The following is an 18,884-nucleotide window of genomic DNA, read 5'->3' on the forward strand; positions in this document are numbered from 1 at the left end:
TCATTTCCCAGTTCCAATAATGGGCCCACTTGTCAACTTTTTTTTTTAAAAAAAAATATATTAAACACACAATTATTATTTTTTCACACGCTAAAATATTTTATTTAAAATATGGTACAACACATTTTTTTTGCTTTATGAATACCATGGAAACGTGTTTTCACCCCACATTTTAAACCACAATTTTTCACATTATTTTAAACAATGGTACTAAAAATCTCTTACTAAACGGCCAGATTCCACCTGAATCTAATAGGTGCAACTGTGTGTTGAAACGAAATTATGAATTACGTTGTTTAAGTCAAACGGTATTTAGGCTCTTAGCGAAGAATCAAAGTCACAGTCAGTCATTCCCAGCCCCTGAACCCACGGTGTACCTTTCACGGTTAAAAGGAAAATGCAATGATAATTTCACCTTCTTATTTCTTTCCCATTTTGAATGGTATAAAAATGATCAGAATCAGATGGCTTTCCAACCATTGCGGATACCTTCTCTTACTGTCTACAACCCCAAATCGCTCTTATTTTGCAAACCCCATTTCTTTTTTACCTTCAAAAGGTACATATCAAAAATGCTTTACTACAAAATTTTTAAGATTTTTTTTTTTTTTTTTTTTTTTTGGTGGGGTTGTGATAAAGTTTTGTTTTTTGTACATATCAAAAATGCTTTACTACAAAATTTTTAAGATTTTTTTTTTTTTTTTTTTTTTGGTGGGGTTGTGATAAAGTTTTGTTTTTTGTGTTGTGGGTATTATTAACCATTAATATTAAGGCTAGTGTTGCTACTAACGTTGTTAATTTTGTTATGTGGGATATTGGTTAAGTTTTGTGTTGTGCTAATAAGGTTGTTAATTTTTGTGGGATATTTGTGAAGTTTGTTTTTGTTGGTGTTGTAGATATTAAGGTTAGAGGAGCAGGTTGTTTGAGCGTGAGAGCAGTCATGTCAGCATCTGGGAAAGCTTCATCACAAGCCGTTGAGCGAGTTGTTGTTGGCAATGAAGAAGGGCGACGAGGAGTTGAGATATTAAGGTCGGTTAATGATGGATATGAAGGTGTCATTGTGGAGCTGGTTGAGCCTATGGACGCTGCTGTGTATGGTTCCTCACTAAGGGCTTCCATTTCTCATTGGAGGCAACAGGTATTCAATCATTGTTCTTATCAACTTCTAACTAAATATTTGTTTTGTTTTCATAGTTGAAAGATCAGGCTTCATGGTTGTGTAACTTGTGTTGTTCTGTAATTGTTCATTATGGTGTGATGTGGTCTGGTTATTACAAGATGGGTATGGTAATCATGGGTATAAGGTGTTTGTATATATGATTCTGGCTGATTGTGTTTTGTCGTTACTTGGTGGGTTTATTTATTTATTTATTTTTTGGTGCTTTCTAGTATCCAAGAGTGTGCATTTCCTACTTGAGCTAATTGTAAGGAAGCTTGATTTGAATGTATTTGTCAATTTGAGCATGTTTGGTAAACTGGAACCTGTACATGCTTCTTCTTGTTCTTTTACTTGTTCTCTCTCTAAGGAGAATTCGAGTATTCCATTTGACTTGGGATCACACCCTTATATATGCTCATTTATCTTTTGCTTACCTGTTTACATTGGTTAATGTACAAAGTTCTGTGTCTCAAAAAAAAGAAGTACAAAGTTGTGCTTATTTTATATAATTTTAAATAAACGCCTGCAGGGTAAGAGGGGAGTTTGGATCAAGTTACCTATTGAATTAGTCAATCTTGTTGAAGCTACTGTTCAGGTGATTTTTTTTTTTTTTTTTTTGGGGGGGTTCAATTTTGTTTTATTGACTCCTCAGGAAGCTCATGTTTAAGAAAAAAAAAATTGAGGTCTGGCTGGTTATATATTGCCCATTGACCTTATCCTCTGTTATATGCTTGTGCAGCAAGGATTTTGGTACCACCATGCAGAGCCAAAGTACTTGATGCTTGTATATTGGATTCCTGAAGTCGAACATACTCTTCCTTCAAATGCCACACACCGAGTGGGTATTGGTGCATTTGTCATGAATGAGAAAAGAGAGGTATTTCCCTGCAATGTATCATTAGAATGTCATCCTCTCTTTATAACTGGTTTTGCCTTGTTGTTTGATATAATCCTCATAATCTAATTAATAGCCATCTTTATGCTTGATCTCTCCAATGCTTGCCAGCATTCTATGATAGCCACCCCATCCCCTACCCTGAAAAAAAAATGTTCGGGAAAACTTACATAGGAAAGTGAAGCCTGCTATGCCCTTTAACTATGCTTTGGTATTGGGAGACAATGTGCATTTAAAACGTCTATGCAAAGTTGCAAACATACTTCAAATTCATACTGGTGCTTCTTCTATCAAAATTGTTGGCTCAAACCTGTCCTTCCTAGAGTGTGTTCTAGATCTTGTCAAATTGAACTTCATGATATAGGCTTGTGTCACTGAAACTGTCAGGACTCAGGAGATCCTTTGCTATGATTATAGTTATTTTACATAGCTTATACTTATTCATCCAACTGTTCAGGATGTTTTTCTTTTACTTTGTTATACCTATGGCAGGAATGAAGGGACTGTCACAGTTATTCTAACCATTCAGATTTATCCTCTTTTTTTGTGTCATCTATTCTAAATCCAAGCATTTATTACTGAAAATTTTCATTTGACAAATTTAAGTGCTACTCTCTCTCTCTCTCTCTCTCTCTCTCCTCCATGATACTATTATTTCTTGACAGTAGTTTTCACATTTTAGCAAGCACTTATGCTTCTTGCTTCTGAAGTAATGCAACAGACCCGCATTCATTATATTGCGTACTCAAATTGAGGGAATTACATTCTATGACTCTGGAGTCATGTATTATAGTTCTTTTTTTCAAAATTTTTTTTTAGATGTTAGTGGTCCAAGAAAACAGTGGAGTTTTCCGGGGAACAGGTGTCTGGAAGTTCCCTACGGGAGTTATTGAAGAGGTAAGTGCATAAAGCTGAGCTCCTCATGTTATTTGTAAATTGTAGAACCATGTATTGTGTATATTCTCCGCTTATTGAACTTTATCATCTCCAAGGGGGAAGACATCTTTGATGCTGCAGTAAGAGAGGTTAAAGAAGAGACAGGAGTAAGTGAGAATTGCATGAATTTGATATTCAATTCATTCCTAGTTATTACAATATCAGTTGCTTAAGCCTTGTGAATACTAGTTTATTAGTATAATTTTATTTCTAATGTTTCTGGGATTTCTGCTGCTTCAGGTGGACTCCAAATTTGTGGAAGTACTAGCATTTAGGTATTAAATTTGCCTAAAATCAGATAATTTTGTGTATGTTCATTTTACGGTCATATATTCTATGTGTCTAGGTGGTAAGTTGTCCTTGCTAGAATCCCTGAACCTGGCCAAACTTCTGCCTCTATGTCCTCATAGCCAGGCCACGGTCTTTATGGTAGTCATGTGCTTCATGTCTGTATATGTTTGGATAACAGAACACTACACTAATGCTCCTCCATCTTAAAGGAAACTACGTGCTCTCTTTGCCCTTCATACTTGCTACAAAGTACTAACTAGTAAACATCCATGTAAATTGGAGGTTCCCAAAGTTCCTGTGTTTAAAACAAGGACATAAATCTCGTTCTTCATCTCTGTCTTATTGTTTTTTTTTCTTTTTTTTTTTGCGTCATTTTTTGTTCATTAATTAATAACTCTTTGACATGATTTACAGACAAAGCCACCAGGCATTCTTTCAGAAGTCGGATTTATTTTTTCTGTGCATGCTGCAACCTCTTTCTTTTGACATCCAGAAACAGGATTCAGAGATAGCAGCAGCTCAGGTAATTTTTAATCAAAGTAGAAGATAAGAAAAAAATATTTTTCACTCAACATGTGTATGGAAGCATCCATTCTCAAAGAAAGGAAATGCTTTCCCCACCCCCACGCGTGCGGGGTAATCGTAGTATAATACCATGTTATCATGGCATCAACTAATATGCCCACCTATTAACTTTGATAAAGATTTTTCTGTACTACACATCAAAAGATAACGTACCTGAAGCCTGAAACTAGTATAATATATCAAATATTTTCGATTTTACTGTTGTGAAAATTTAACAAAGAAAAGAGTTAAATTCAAAACCTAGCAGCATCTGCTCTAACTGACAAACACTACTCACACGTTTTGCCTGCAGTGGATGCCAATCACGGAGTATGCAGCACAACCATTTGTCCAAAACCATGAACTCACAAAGTATCTTATTGAAATATGCCTGGCGAAGATTGATGGGGTGTATCCTGGGCTTTCTCCAGTGCCAACTGCAACTCCCATGCCAAGAACATCAAGTTCTTCTGATAAAAAAAAGGCCTATTTGTACTTGAGTAGATCAGGCCTCAATAGGGACTAAGATGTTTGTCAGCCCCTGGAATTTTTCTCTTACAAGGATTTAATTCTATAATTCTATTTCTAGAAGTCTACATGTATTATTTATTCATTATGTGAATGATGCTCCTCTACATGAGGGGAAGCCAAACATTAAAACAAATAATTTGTTGCTTATCATCTTTCTTTCAAAATTGTGAAAAGATGATAGCTTCAAGCTCAATTTTGGTTGTTATACAATATAGAAGTGATGATAATAAAGTTGCATTGGATTTTGTAGTTGTTTCAAAGTTGATTTCTTATTCCATCAATGGACAGTAGAATTAACAAATATTGAAGGAGAAACTGTCATTGTTGAGGGGCTTTGTTATATACATTTCATTGCAATCCTACTAAGAATAGCCATTAAGTTGCCTGCAATTATAAACCAAATCTCGATATGCTATTTGAAGAAAAGAAATGAAATCTGGAACCCCAATTCAATATTGGGTTCAAGTAGCAGCTAGAGCATGAATACTCTGGGCAAGATTTTTCCTTTTGGAGTTGGCTATACCTATATGTAAAATATCTTTGGTATACATTGAAGTAAATTTGCTTTGTCAACTGAATCTAGTAGGCTGGTTTCTGATAAGAATACCGTGGCTAGTTATGCATCACTAGGCGGATGGACTTAAGCTTAGCCACACGAATGATCCTAACTCTATATTCTCCGTAGTCACTGGTCGTTCTCAACCATTAATGAGACCCCAAAAGTTGTTTACTACATATGCATCCATGTCAAGTTGTCAACGATCTCACTTGGCTTATTAAAATGCAGCAGTAGCTTATTTTGAATGAGATGTTTTTGTAAAAATGAAAATGCTATTACAACTTTTGACAAGCTAATGAATTTGAAAAATAACATTGCTATATCTCACAACTTTTTTCTTTATTTGTTAAAGCGGTAATTAAGTTGTGATTTGTATAATATTGTTTTCATGGCATTTCATTTCTGTTATTGTACACCAATTATACTTTATTATCTCAACAATGGTGAAAAGAGTCCTGAATTATTTTTTTTTTTGTCGCTTTGATTTGTAGTTTGAAAAATCTCCTACTTGAGAAACTTTATCAATTACCTGTGGCATACGATTAAAACCACCGACTCGTGATGTAGACAAGGCCAGACCATGAAACACCTAAAGGCTAAAGCTAAAAGCTGTCAACACATCATTATCACCTCCCTTTTCCCTCAAGGACAGTGCAAACTGTATCTGCCTCCTGCTAGCTGCTGCACTCTTGCCATGTAGAAAGGAGTTAAGAGTGTCAATTGAAAAGCATCCAATGATATGCAACCATGTATCCATAGTATTTTCTGTTACCTTTTGTTACTGATAATTGCACACGTACCCGAGGAAAAATCCTGTTAAACCCTTGTTATTGCAAACTCTATACACGCTTTTTTTAAATCGTGTTTTCAAAAAACAATTTCAATTAGAGTATATAAGGAGTGTGCAATAATAAGTGTGTAATAATCATTACTTTGCACCTGATTAGTCTTGAACTCACAAACTTACTCCATATTTACGCTTACTTGGAGTGGAGGTGTGGTTTTATCTAGAGCTTCGTTAGCAACATATTCTCACACACACACATATAATGGGGAAAAGATCTGTTAGTGGTAAGAGCAACCGCAAATGTGGGCGTTTTATTTTGATAAAGCCTAGCACCAAACCTTAACTCTTGATTGCAGGCTTGGCCTCGCAGGACGAGTAGCTAGCTAGCTAGATAGCCATTAAAGACACCGTGTGTAACTACTAACTAACACTGTTTCTTTTTTAGTAGCTATTAAAAATATTTAACAAAACCAGTGGGTAGAGGGAGGCTAAGAATTAAGCTAGCTAGCTATCATGGACTTTTGGAGAACTAATGAATGTTGTTCTTCTTTTTAATTCAAATTCCTCATCCATTATGATAGAGTTTGAGCCAAAAGATTATTTGCACCTTTGGGTTGCTATAAGGAGTAACGACTATGTATTTGCCACAGTTTTATGATAGATATCATATATATGTTGAAAGTTTGTAACTCTCTTCTCAAAAAAAAAAAAAAAAAAAAAGTTTGTAACTCTGGACGTTAATATTCAGAGAAGTACCACACTGCCCCTTTATTCTCTGCAAAAGACCCGACCTCCTAAGACTAAACAACAAAGCCAATTGGAGCATTGACGGCAATGTTCTTTTATATGCTAATCATTTTTATCAATTATACATTGAACTCTGACTAGGGGTTATATGGACAAACCTGTTTCGTACATTTTGCCAACCACTCAAAAAGTTGACAATTGGGGATTTTATTTTGAAATGAAAAGGCAGAAATGATTGCAATTCTCCCTAATTTATTGGTCTGGAACAAAGAGATCATCTTCATACTCGAAATAAAAAGAATACGTTTCAAAGTTAAGATTTTCAACGTTGTACATGATATATATGAAGTCATTTAAATTTTTGAATGATGTAACACTAATTGCACTTTTAGATTTTCAATAAGTCTAATGACACAACAAATTTTACAATATTTTTTATAATTATTAATTTGATAAATTGTAATTAATGTACAATAAAATTTATGTTAATAGTCCAATGGAAGTGATATCACATTAATCACAATTTCTCATCTCAATAGCTTGTAAAAAAAGTTGTAAATATTTATTGTGTTTATAGTATTATTATTAGAGTTTTAATATCAAAGCTTTGTCATGAAAGTGATATATTTCAAATGGAGGCAGTCTTTTTCTATAAAAAATAAATAAATAGAGGAGAGGTAAAGGAGGAGGACTCCCACCCCCCCCCCTCCCCCCCCCCCCCCCCCCCCCCAACATCTACCTTAGTATAGGGTAATTAGGATTAAACTGATACAAATATATAGAGACAATTATTTTTTTGGTAACTACATATATGGAGACAATTATTCATAGAGAAAAAGTAGTGAAAACTATTAAGTTGGAACTAGCCAAATTCAAATGGAAACAGAGATGCTTCGTCGATCTCTTTTCCTATATGAGGGGTAATCGCTAGATACATAAACAAAGCAGTCAACATGTATAGTAGCAAAATAGGATCTACATTACTCACTCAAACAACTAAATATAACCGGTCCTTCTATCCACTTCTTGTGTACTGATCACCGACCCCATAAATAGGCTTTGTTATGAAAGTTTTTGCTGAACTGCATATCTGTATTCTCAAGCCAAAAGGTGTTATACTATATATATATATATATATATTCTACCTTAAATTTGAATTATGAAGTTTGAAACTAATAAACAAAACCTCTCTCTCTCTCTATATATATATATATTCATTTATATGAATTATGAACTAAACTATCACCATGCTTATCTAAAAAGGAAAATCACTTTGCTAGGAATTATATATAGCAAAGAAAACTATTAAAATTTACCACAAATATAATTAATTAATATGATATGGAGTCATTGCAATTTACAATGCTCAATGGGAAGATCTAACAAGAGTGACAATATCCTAGTGTTAATGTGGGTAGGCATTTTATCTATCTTTTCTTCCCCCAAAAACTCCTGCATTAGCTTCACACAAGCAATCTCCTAATTAAAAGTACAGTGAGAAAACAAAACAAATTATATAGAAAAAAAGAAAAGAAGCATACCATCATAATCATCCACAATCCACACTATATAGCAAATAGAATCAACAACACCATTCCATTATACAAACCAAAAAAACAACAAAATCATATCCTTCAAACACTTATAATCTGTTTAGATTGAGGAAGAGGAAGGAAGAATAAAATAGATTTAAGATAAAATTAGATTATTTTTAATCAACTCTACTCAACTCTCTTCCACCTCCTCTCTCATCCAAATAGGCCGTTAACAAAAACCTACCTTGGCCTTCCAGAAGAGGCTCCACTAGCACTACCAGATCCATACATATGGCCCTGATGATAATTGTTCTGATGATAGTTATGCTGCTGCTGATGATGATTATGGCCCATCATCATCATAGTTGACTGTACCCCACCATACAATATCCCACCCCCAGAATTCCCACTATTCCCAACCACAGTAGTACTACCATCTCCAATACCATCTCTACTATCTCCAAGTCTTCCTCCCATGGCAGCTGTACTTCTCTCTCCTTCCATTTCTCTAAACTTCTGCAGATAAATCTTCAAAGGCTCAACATACTCTTCAAACCCAAGTGTAGTCATGGCCCACAGAAGATCATCGCCGTTGATTGTCTTCCTCTTCTCTCTCTGACACTTATCAGAAGCCTCCCCAGTGATGAAGCTGATGAACTCAGACACACACTCTTGTACAGTCTCTTTAGCTTCCTTTGAGATCTTTGCGTTGGCTGGTAACGCTTTCTTCATGATCCTACTCACGTTTGCTATTGGCAAAAACCTGTCTTGCTCTCTCGGTGACAAGTTTGTGTTGTTTTGCCCTCCAGAATCATTGTCTGAGTCAGCCATATATGAACACTTTCACACACACCCAACTAGCTAGTAGTGGTTAGCCCAGAATATATATATATATATATATATATCAAACAAATACAAACTTCTTGAGGTTGATTCTATATATACACAAAACTAAAAAGTTGGGTCTAAATGTCACCAAAAAAAGAAAAGAAAGAAAGAGAGAAACTGTACTGCATGAATAGAATATATATGTGTGACTGAGTGTTTAGAATTATGGTTTGGTTTAGGGTTTTAGTGAGAAAGCTGAACTGGGAATGTTGAATATAGGTGGATTTTTTTAAGGGTGGGCTGTAGTGGGTTTGCGACTTTGTAGGTATAGGGGGGATATTATAAGTTTAATTATGGTATTAATGTAGGATTAAATATTAAATCCAATGTGACAGGTGGGATGGTATTGGACCGTTCATTTTTATGATAAGATTATAACACGTGGACATGGGATGTGCCGTTGGATGGAGATGGAGGAGATGAGAGATCTGGTTCTGTTTGAGATTTTAGCACGTGATCCAGGCCCTTGGTTTGGTTTGGTTGGCTCAGCTTGGCTCTGGCCTCTACCTAGACTAGCTTTTAAGCCAAAGCTGGTTGCATGGGAAAAAAGAGAAAAAGAAAAATAGAATATAATTACTAATGGTGCAATTGCAAATCATAATTGTTAATCATTCCCTAATCAATTAATTATTTTAAAAAGGTACGTAAGAGTTCATTTATATTGGACGAAAAATGAGGTATAAAGTTTTATAATGACAAGTTACCATGATTAGTTTTATTAACTTAATAGTTAGGTGAAGTTTGTGATATTTATGCAATGATTTAGTGAAATAAAAGCACTTATTTATGGAAAAGAATACTTATTGAATTTCTTAGCTTCACTAATGGTAAATAGATTGTTTTTTTACGGAACAAGTTATACTGGTGATTTCGTTGCTCAGCTTATAGAATCCAAAATTATATGATATCTATCATTTACAAAACTCCCCAAATAAAAAATAATAATAGACTAACATTCCTTAAGTTTAATAACACTATCTTGTGCTAAAAGCCTTGTAGCTGAATTGACACCTCTCCATGTAGTGCTTGAGAGTTTTGGGGAGAAAGGGTTTGAGCTGCGGAGTTAGCAGCATGTTGTAATTATTTCAAAAAAAAAAAAAAAAAAAAACACTATCTGTAATTAGTAACAATACTTTTTGGAAGCAAAAACACTGTCTTATAAGTTATAATTGTGTCTAATGACACTTATTCTTCCCTGCATATGAGGTGATAAGATTGTGAGTTCGAATCACAATGAGTGCATAAATATATGAGGTGATAACTAAGATTGAGTTCAAAAACTGGAATGCATATCCTTTGCACTCCACTTAGCCAAAATATTATAGGTAACAGTATGAGAGAAAGGACTAACCTATAAAATGCGTATTGGAGGTTCTCATTTATTTTTGAGCTTTGTCTATAAGAGTCCTTCTATTAAAGAGAAATTTTGGGATTTCACTTCTTCTAGAAGAGGTGGATTGGAACTATATTGGAGCAATGCATATTATTATTATTATTTTCCTGAAAAAAAGAAAAAGAAAAAGTGGGTTTTTGGTGTGGATTTATTGACTCACACTGATACGCTCGATGATGATAATATGTAATACTACATATACTATCGAGATATTAATAACATTATCATTGTGGGTACAATATATTCATTGAAATGTCACTATCTAAATAACTCAACTTTTACCAAGTATCATGTAAAATAATACAAACCTACCATCAACCTGCAACCACATATGACATATTGTGAAGGCTCAACCTTCTCAAGCCAGTGTTGTTGGCAAGCTGCCATGTTATCCAGTGAGCTTATTTCGTCATCCTTACAAATTGATGATGTCTAATTGGTTAATTCATTGTGGGACCTTCTGTCAAATCCTAGACTTAGGATCAAATATTCGATGGAAAATAACCAATAAGATCATCCAATGGCCGGAAGAGTCTAGGACTTTTTTACTTAATTGTCCACTTTGGGCGGTTCTGATCTTAAGCAATAAGCAATGAAATTGTGGGGTCCTCCCCTTGATGTTAAAACATGCTACGTGGGCTCATTGATGATTAGGATTGGGGCCACTTCATCACTTTGCTTAATTAAGGGTGCACCACCTCATTAATTCATAATTTAATGGTTTTTACAATGATTTTATTGGCACTGTTCCGATGTTGGAAGCATGCAGGGGTTCCACTTCACAAAGTGGTGTGTTTTATCTGCAACAACCAACAGTGATTCAGTTTAGCAAAAGATATAAAGAACTAATTATTTGTCAAAAAGTTCATTATTTCATTACTTTGTGTCAAAATTTACAAAAGAATATTTAAATATTTATTTATTATATTGTTGACTATTAGCTTTGATACTATATGTTAAATATCCTAAAATATATATGGAAGATGAAGCATAAAATAAAGTAATATAAAAACACAAAGAATTACGTAGTTCAATCTGACGGCTTACGTTCGCGGAAGAAACACTAACCATACACCAACTATGATTAACAAATTTCTAGTACAAATAAGAGACTTAACTTACACAAAAAGTAGGATTAGACTTGGACTTATACGGTTGAGTTAATATATCTCTAACGAAAAATGATATAAAGAACATGCATTATCACGTTAGTTTATGAATATTTTTTAACAAAATTGATAGTAATTTAAACATTTTTTTCCCATGCTTTTAAGGTCATGTTTCAGTACAAGACAAGTGGCCAATGTCTAAAACTCTTTTCCTATATTTTAGGCCTTCCCAATATGCATTCTGTTTGTTAAAAGTATTTGTTAGATGACAAAGAAAGAAGAAACTAAAAGGGCTAAAGTTATAGAGGCAGGGTTCTAAGATAATCTAGATTATTAGAGATAACAAAAAGAAGCAATAGGTTGGAATCTTATTATTATGAGACTTAATGCTTGTGGTAAAGCAAATTTATAGTAAAGAAAAAGGCTTAATTATAGTACCATATATAAAATAATAAATAAGTAAGCAGGCCAAATCATATATGACAAAGGGAGTTCTTAAGTTGGTAGAGCCCCTTACTGACATTGCTTGAAGCATCATTGGGTGTGGTGGGTCGCACCACTTTCTATTTGACTGGAGATCACCCCGTAGCACCATATGGTGGTCACTGCACTGGTCATTACCGACTCACCTTTTCTAACCTTTATATACAATAATTAATATTGGCATAGCCCCACGCTTGGGCCTGTAACTCAACTGATGTATTATTTAGTAGGACATAGAGCAACAAAGTTGTGTTTCTCAAAAAAAAAAAAAAGTTGTTCTTTTTTGTTTTTTGGTCTTCCCCTTCTTTGGAGTTTGGATAAGGTATAAACTATCGTATAGAACATAGAACCCCTAATCCAAACAATCCATAGATAGGTGCATGGATGTATATGAGTCTAAATTAAGTATTATTTTAGAAAAACCGATTTATAAGATTATCAACATAAAGAATAGTAGATTTATAATTTTATTAATGTTTGTTAATCAAACTTGAGTATAGCATCAAACCAACATAAACTATTTTATTAGTGCATTAAACCAATATAAACAACAATAGATTTATAATATTTTAAATATATATTAAATATATGTGGGTTGGGTCAAGTAAGCAGATTTGTGAATTTCTTGACTTGTACTCGACTCAAAATTGTTGTAAACAATTTTTTTTTTTTTTTTTGGCAATTCAACCCAACTTCCTGTAAAAAAAAAATTTTGGCAATCCAACCCAACCCAATCCCTTGAGTTAGATTGAATTGGATTGGTTTTAGCGGAATGGTGGGTTAGCTGCACTCCCCAAAGTACCCTTCTATGCTACTTTCAATGTGTTTGGGATATCAGCGTATAATATAAACAAAAGGGATTTGACATGAGTTATTAGCGAATTGATTTTGATAAGTAGTTAATTATTAGCCAATTTGAAAAAATTGTTATCATGTAGGACTGTGTATAATATATATGTCTAATTGTATACGATGATAACAAGAAAAAAATAAAAAAGTCTATGGCAAAACCTATTATCGAATTTGATGTAGACACTATTTATTTAATAAAAAAAAATTCGAAAACTTTGGAGTTAGGGTACGTTTGGTACACTGAATGTAGATTACATTAGGAATAGTAATCTTTATTACTGGGAATAGAAGATATTGTAATGGAATAGTTATTACTATTCATAAGTTTGGTTGTTCCATATGGAAAGCTTGTAAAAGAAGATGTATAAGGAAACTTTACATTTCTGGAAATATATTAATTTTAAAACCTATTATATACACTAAGGAATAGCTATTACATCAATTTTAAAGAGGAATAGCTATTCTTCAATTTAAAGAATAGTTATTCCAATGTAATAATTAATCCATGTAATAAAGATGCAACCAAATAACCGAATTGATATTACACATGAATAGCTATTCTATTACATGAGTTATTACAGCGTACCAAACGTACCCTTATTGTTTATGAGCTTGAATTGCCAACCATTATTACAAATTAAAGCTGCTATCGTGTGTAACCCCGTTACTAGCATAAGTAAAAGTACCATATTATAGAATTTTTAAAAAATTGTATTGTAGATTTCCCCTTAAATATGGGTGCTATAAGAAAAAAATTCACTACAAAAAAATAGGCCTATGGCCGCGGCTAAAAAACGCGGCCATAGGCTATAGCCGCGTTTTATTTAGCCGCGTTTTCTACCGCAGCCTAAAAAGCGCGACTATAGCCCTCAGAGGGTCTATGGCCGCGTTTTATGACCGCGGCCTAAGCACTGGTGCTATGGCCGCGTTTTAGACACGGCTTAAGCCCTCGCCATATGGTCGCATTTTAAACGCGGCCTAAGAGCCATCTTGAGGCCGCGTTTAAAACGCGGCCAAATGCCCACTCTTTAGGCCGCGCTTAAAACGCGGCCTAAAGGCCACCCTTTAGGCCGCGTTTTGAGCGCGGCCTAAGGCCCAGCCCGAAGTGGCAACACAATTCTATAGCCGCGTTTTTAAACGCGGCTATAGGTTTTGTTTTGTTTTTTTTTTTTTAAATTTTCTATTTTTAGGCCAGCTGACGCATGCAAATACAAAACGCAGCCATAATTTTGTCAAACGCAACCAAAAGAACCTGTCACACACACAATTTTCAAATTTACTCCTGTCACACACACAATTAACCAAATTTTCTCAAACCTGTCACAATTGTAATTTTCAATACAACAACAACAACATACACATGCTAGTTCTAATTGTAATTTTCAATACAACAACAAAATACAACACCAACATCATCATCAAGTTCAATACAACACCAACATTGACTATCTCATCAAGTTCAATACAACACGTGAAATCAACAAAAAAGCTAAAAAAAAAAAAAAAAAACCTATGAATTTGTGAATCCCATCTTCTTCTCTTGGTATCAAATATAATATTTTATGACAAGTGGAAATGGATTGAGGTACATCCAAAATTAGAAGAAAAAAAAAAGCTAAATATTTTATTTTAATTTTCTCATTGGTAGTTATTTAATTTTTTTATTATTAACTTTCAGATTTGTCTTAGAGCATTTGATGGAACTCATTCTAGTAACTATGTAGGTTGATGACCAACCTAGATATTGGAAAGAAACGGTAACCTTTCTACTAATTTGGTAGGAGTGTGTGATCCAGATCTAAAATTTGTTAATGTATTTTCTGGGTGGGAGAGTTTTGCATTTGATTAACAAGTTCTTTGAAATGCTTTAGGTGGGAGTAGTTGTTATATTGTTCCAGGATGAAACTTAGGTTTTAGGTACTGTTTCTTAGGTTCTCCTCTTAAGATTCAGCCATATAGTTACTTAACTAAATAATACATTTCTATCATATAAGAAAAAATTTACATGGCAGAATCTTAAAAAGGAACCTAAAGAACAATATCTAAGTACTGTACCTAAGTCTTGCTCATTGTTCCAAATGGTAATATATAAACAATACATATATGACTATATGAGTTGATTAACTTATGCTCTACTGTTATATAGATTGGTATTTTGTTACTTTTTATTATACATGAGTACTACCTTGGGCATGCATGATATCCTAATGGCCCAGGCCTTTTAGATCCTAATTGAGGAACTATATACCACCCTTTTTTTTTTTGATAAGTAGGAACTATATACCACCTAAATGATTGGACCTAAAAAATCTAGATAATTACATAGAGCTATTTATCTTCGTCATTTTGGATTGTTAAAAAAGCAGTGGAGTATTATTGCACACACCATCTTTTTTCAGCATCAAAACACAAATTAGATTATCTATGCATCTTTTAAACTTCATCATTTCATTTAAGTCCATCAATTTGTTGATCCTGCTTTACAATGGAAGAAAACAGGATCAACATGGAAGAAAGCATAATTAATTCTCAAGATATGATTACATGTGTCCAAGTTACTACTAAATGGTTAACATTTCGTGATATTTTAGCAACGAATATGTTTTATGATTATCAGGCACAAAAAGGTCTTGTGAATCCTCCGCAGTTCTTTGTAGACTAGTTTATAATTATTAGAACTTTTAATTAGTTTTGATATTTTTGTATGATTTTTCTTTTTATGTTGGATATATCACTATATCAAAATTTATGGCGTTGATGCTTATTTCACAAGGTGATCCAAGGGGGGCTACCATGGGCATGCAGCATGCTTAAATGAGGTTATTTGGGCATGCTGGGATGCCCAAAAGAGGTTATTTAGATAGACCAGCATTCCTAAAAGAGGTTATTTGAGCATGCCACATCGCCTATTCTCACTCCCGGCCAAATTGGCTCGTGCCTTTTTCCAAATTATGTTCCTAAATTTATTCTATGATTTTAGAGAGGGTTTCCAACGATTGGATAGGCATTCTGAAAATTTTTCTAATTTTTATGATTTTTCCAAACTTTCGGCTTCCAAAAATCATTAAACAAATTGTTGAATTTGGCCTTGAAAATTTTCTTACTTCAAGGTTGGATTTTACTTAGCATGTGTGCAAAAAACTAGATCAAGATTCAAAAATTTTCCCTAAAAAAGGCCATTATGTTTCCTTAACAAATCAATGTTTCCTAGTGCAAGGCAGGATTCGCTCCTAAGCACCCTTTAAGGGGAAAAGAGTAGGAGATGTCTGAAGAGGTTATTTGGCATTGGCAGCAACGTGCCCCCCCAGGTGTTGCCATGGCCTTCGAGGGGTCCCAAGGGCATGCCACGGCCTTGGCAGCCTGCCCATGGCCATGGCCTCGATTGCATGCACGCATGTGTGCCATGGCCTAGGCAGTGTGTACGCAAGCTTGCCACAGCCTAGGTTGTGTGCCCACACTGGACTACCATGGTGTTGATGTTTATTTCACAAGGCACATAAAATAGATTTAATTTCATATTGCTACGCTGTTGTTGTTATCTTGTATTATATTTATCATTGTTGCCTTCTTGTAATTGCAACTTATTATTGATTTATTTTTGCTTAAACCTTAACCAAATATGAGATTCAATAAAATAGAACCTCATAACTCAAGCCTCATTTAATGGTTGTGGGCCCACACGGGGCTGCCATGGTGTTGATGTTTATTTCACAAGGAACATAAAATGTATTCAAATTCATGTTGCAACGCTGTTATTGTTGTTATCTTGTATTATATTTATCATTGTTGCCTTCTTGTAATTGAAACTTTTTATTTATTTATTTATTTTTGCCTCAAACATTAACCAAATATGGGATTCAATAAAGTAGAACTTGAGACCTCGAGCCTCTTTTAATGTTCAAGAACTTGAAGCTTCCATCTTCTATGCTTTTGGATCGGACATGGAGCCCCATGCTTGTTTATGTGACATTTGTGTATTTATTGTTTGTTTTATCTATGTTCATATTGTTTAGCATGTTATATATTATGTCTATGCTATGTTAAGCCTTCTATGCTTACACACCATTTTCCACCATGGATGAAGCTTGAAGATTTATGTAATAATATGTTTAAGCATAAAGTTTATGTGGGGCCAGCTATTTAAGGAGGTATTGGTAAGTTTGTAGGAATTGGGCCTACGGCCTAGTGGCCCAATCCGAGGATGGCAACCCGTCTGAGGATGACTAAATAAGGGCATGGTGGGAATAATATAAGAAAAGGGTGTGAAGATTGTACATGAAAGTCCAAAATGCGTCCGAGGAAAGGTTCATCTCGGAATGATAGTCCGAGGTCGATGCAACTATCTTGTTATCTTGGATAGTCCACAAGGTTGTATTGTAATTGAGAAACAGATGTGGGATAAGGGAGGTAACAAATATCTTCTAACGCTGCTACCTCCACATTAAATGCTTCCCAGCTAACTCTCTAGCCGCATTAATGTGGAGGTGATGCTTGAACAGTGATTAAGCAGCCTTATGGCTGCTAATTGGAGACTCTGGGGGTTGTTAGATGGGACAGAAAGGAGTTCCCAAGATAGAACCTACACGTGTACGGTGAAAATGGGGTGAGGAAAGTGGTATATAACATGAAAGGGGATGACATTAAGTGGAACTTTTTGGCTGCATAATGATCAGGGTCTTTTCTATCGAATAGAACTAGTTCTTTCGCCCACTCTCTAAAAAATTTATTGTTTGGGCTTGTTGGACCACATTTCTTTCTTATTTTGAGGGTCATTCCAAATTGAGTCCTTACAGTTTCCATTTTCTATTTATTTATTAAAACTCTCTTTTGCAGTCAAGAGCTTCTAGCTTTATGTTTCATTTAGAGTCTTGAATATCAAAGAGACATTTTTATGGTTAGAAGTTTTGAACTTCATGAAAGTTTAAGCCTTTTTCCATTAAATTTTCCCCTCAAGCCTCATGAGACTATCATTGTAATAGGGAGCTATTAGGAGTAGAACCTGAGATCTCAAGCCTCATTTAAGAACCAAGGCCAAGGCAGACATTATAAACAACACACCACTTAGGCTCTTTGTGAACAACTGTGAAGTATTATTATATTGATTTTAGATTTACATAATTTATAGTTTTTCAACTTATTATATTGACCACCTCTCTCTCAATTTATTAAATATTAATAAATTTATTTACTTTAATAAATTTGCTTGTGATTTAAGTACAATGTCTTTGCATGGGAATTTACTAAAATAAGTAAAAGTATTTGTTTTTATTTAATCAAAATAATTTCTACTTGAAAGATTATTATAACATATTTTTTCATGCTTATTTATGTTGTACTATTTTCTATTAACATTATAATATCATGAAAATTTATTTGAGAGTTTGTTTCAATTTTTATTAGATAAGTTTAGTCAATTTTGCTAGTATTTACAAATTTAATATACATTTATTTGTATTTTACTTAATTACTAAATTTATTATAACATCATCATAGTTTGACCCGATCAAATTTCGGTCCGACCTTAAATAGCTTGAACTTCTCTCTCTTTTTCAGTTCTTTGAATGGTCCGATTTTGAAAACCATGCATTATCCTAATTCAAGATCTTATACTAGGATCTACATAATCCAAATTCTACTTGTAGGGTAAGTAAAGTAACCTTAGGGTTAATTTGTTGTTTATTCTGCTATATAAACTTTAATAAATTTATTGTAACACACAATTCAAGCCATTAAAGTTAAGAGCTTTCATTTCAGATGTAGGTTGTTAGGTTAAATCCTATCATTTCTATGTGCTTTTGCTTTCTCTTTCCCTCTCTCTCTCTCATTCTTAATCTTAATATTAATTCTAATATGGTATCAAAACTTTGTCTCACCTCTTCTAATAGATATTTTTTGTGGAAAAAAAAAATCTCCTTTTTGACTTTTGAAAGCAAGAAATGAAATTAAGAACCAGAAATTGCATTTGATGTGGTATTTTCAAAATTAATGTTGAATAATTCTTAGAGAAAGGAGCGTTTTCAAGAATTTTTAATTTTTTTTTCTACATTTTAAAAACATGGGCCCATTGTCCATTGAAAACAACATGAAAATAAATGATGAACTTAGGAAATTTGATTTCATTTTCACTACCAAATGCCTTACAAACTTCCAAAATT

The 18,884-nt window shown here is 33.9% G+C and overlaps 2 protein-coding genes across 4 annotated transcripts; one reads left to right on the forward strand and one right to left on the reverse strand.

Moving 5' to 3' along the window:
* Positions 1-268: 268 nt before the first annotated feature.
* LOC111986797 (nudix hydrolase 2) lies at positions 269-4,636 on the forward strand. Of its 3 annotated transcripts, none has more exons than XM_065777740.1 (9): positions 269-559; positions 897-1,138; positions 1,689-1,754; positions 1,899-2,036; positions 2,874-2,951; positions 3,047-3,097; positions 3,231-3,265; positions 3,696-3,804; positions 4,159-4,636. In XM_065777740.1, the coding sequence occupies exons 1-9, from the start codon at positions 403-405 to the stop codon at positions 4,369-4,371; spliced, it is 1,089 nt and encodes a 362-aa protein (XP_065633812.1). In that variant the 5' UTR covers positions 269-402; the 3' UTR covers positions 4,372-4,636. The 3 variants fall into 3 exon arrangements, with proteins under 3 accessions (XP_065633812.1, XP_065633817.1, XP_065633819.1); XM_065777745.1 differs by having other exon boundaries at positions 275-559; positions 875-1,138; XM_065777747.1 differs by lacking the exon at positions 269-559 and adding an exon at positions 735-772.
* Positions 4,637-8,006: 3,370 nt separating this feature from the next.
* On the reverse strand, positions 8,007-9,158 carry LOC111986811 (nuclear transcription factor Y subunit B-3). The gene has a single exon (XM_024018492.2). It carries the CDS (start codon positions 8,833-8,835, stop codon positions 8,245-8,247), a length of 591 nt encoding a protein of 196 aa, XP_023874260.1. The 5' UTR covers positions 8,836-9,158; the 3' UTR covers positions 8,007-8,244.
* Positions 9,159-18,884: the final 9,726 nt, after the last annotated feature.

The sequence above is a fragment of the Quercus suber genome, unplaced genomic scaffold, assembly GCF_002906115.3.
Source record: "Quercus suber isolate HL8 unplaced genomic scaffold, Cork oak 2.0 scaffold_10, whole genome shotgun sequence".
NCBI classification, from domain to species: domain Eukaryota; kingdom Viridiplantae; phylum Streptophyta; class Magnoliopsida; order Fagales; family Fagaceae; genus Quercus; species Quercus suber.

Coding starts and splice junctions, on each gene's coding strand:
- LOC111986797 (XM_065777740.1), top strand. CDS start 403: ATGATAATTTCACCTTCTTATTTCTTTCCCATTTTGAATGGTATAAAA. Junction 2,037..2,873: donor TCATGAATGAGAAAAGAGAG/GTATTTCCCTGC, acceptor ATTTTTTTTTAG/ATGTTAGTGGTCCAAGAAAA. Junction 3,266..3,695: donor GTGGAAGTACTAGCATTTAG/GTATTAAATTTG, acceptor CATGATTTACAG/ACAAAGCCACCAGGCATTCT.
- LOC111986811 (XM_024018492.2), bottom strand. CDS start 8,835: ATGGCTGACTCAGACAATGATTCTGGAGGGCAAAACAACACAAACTTG.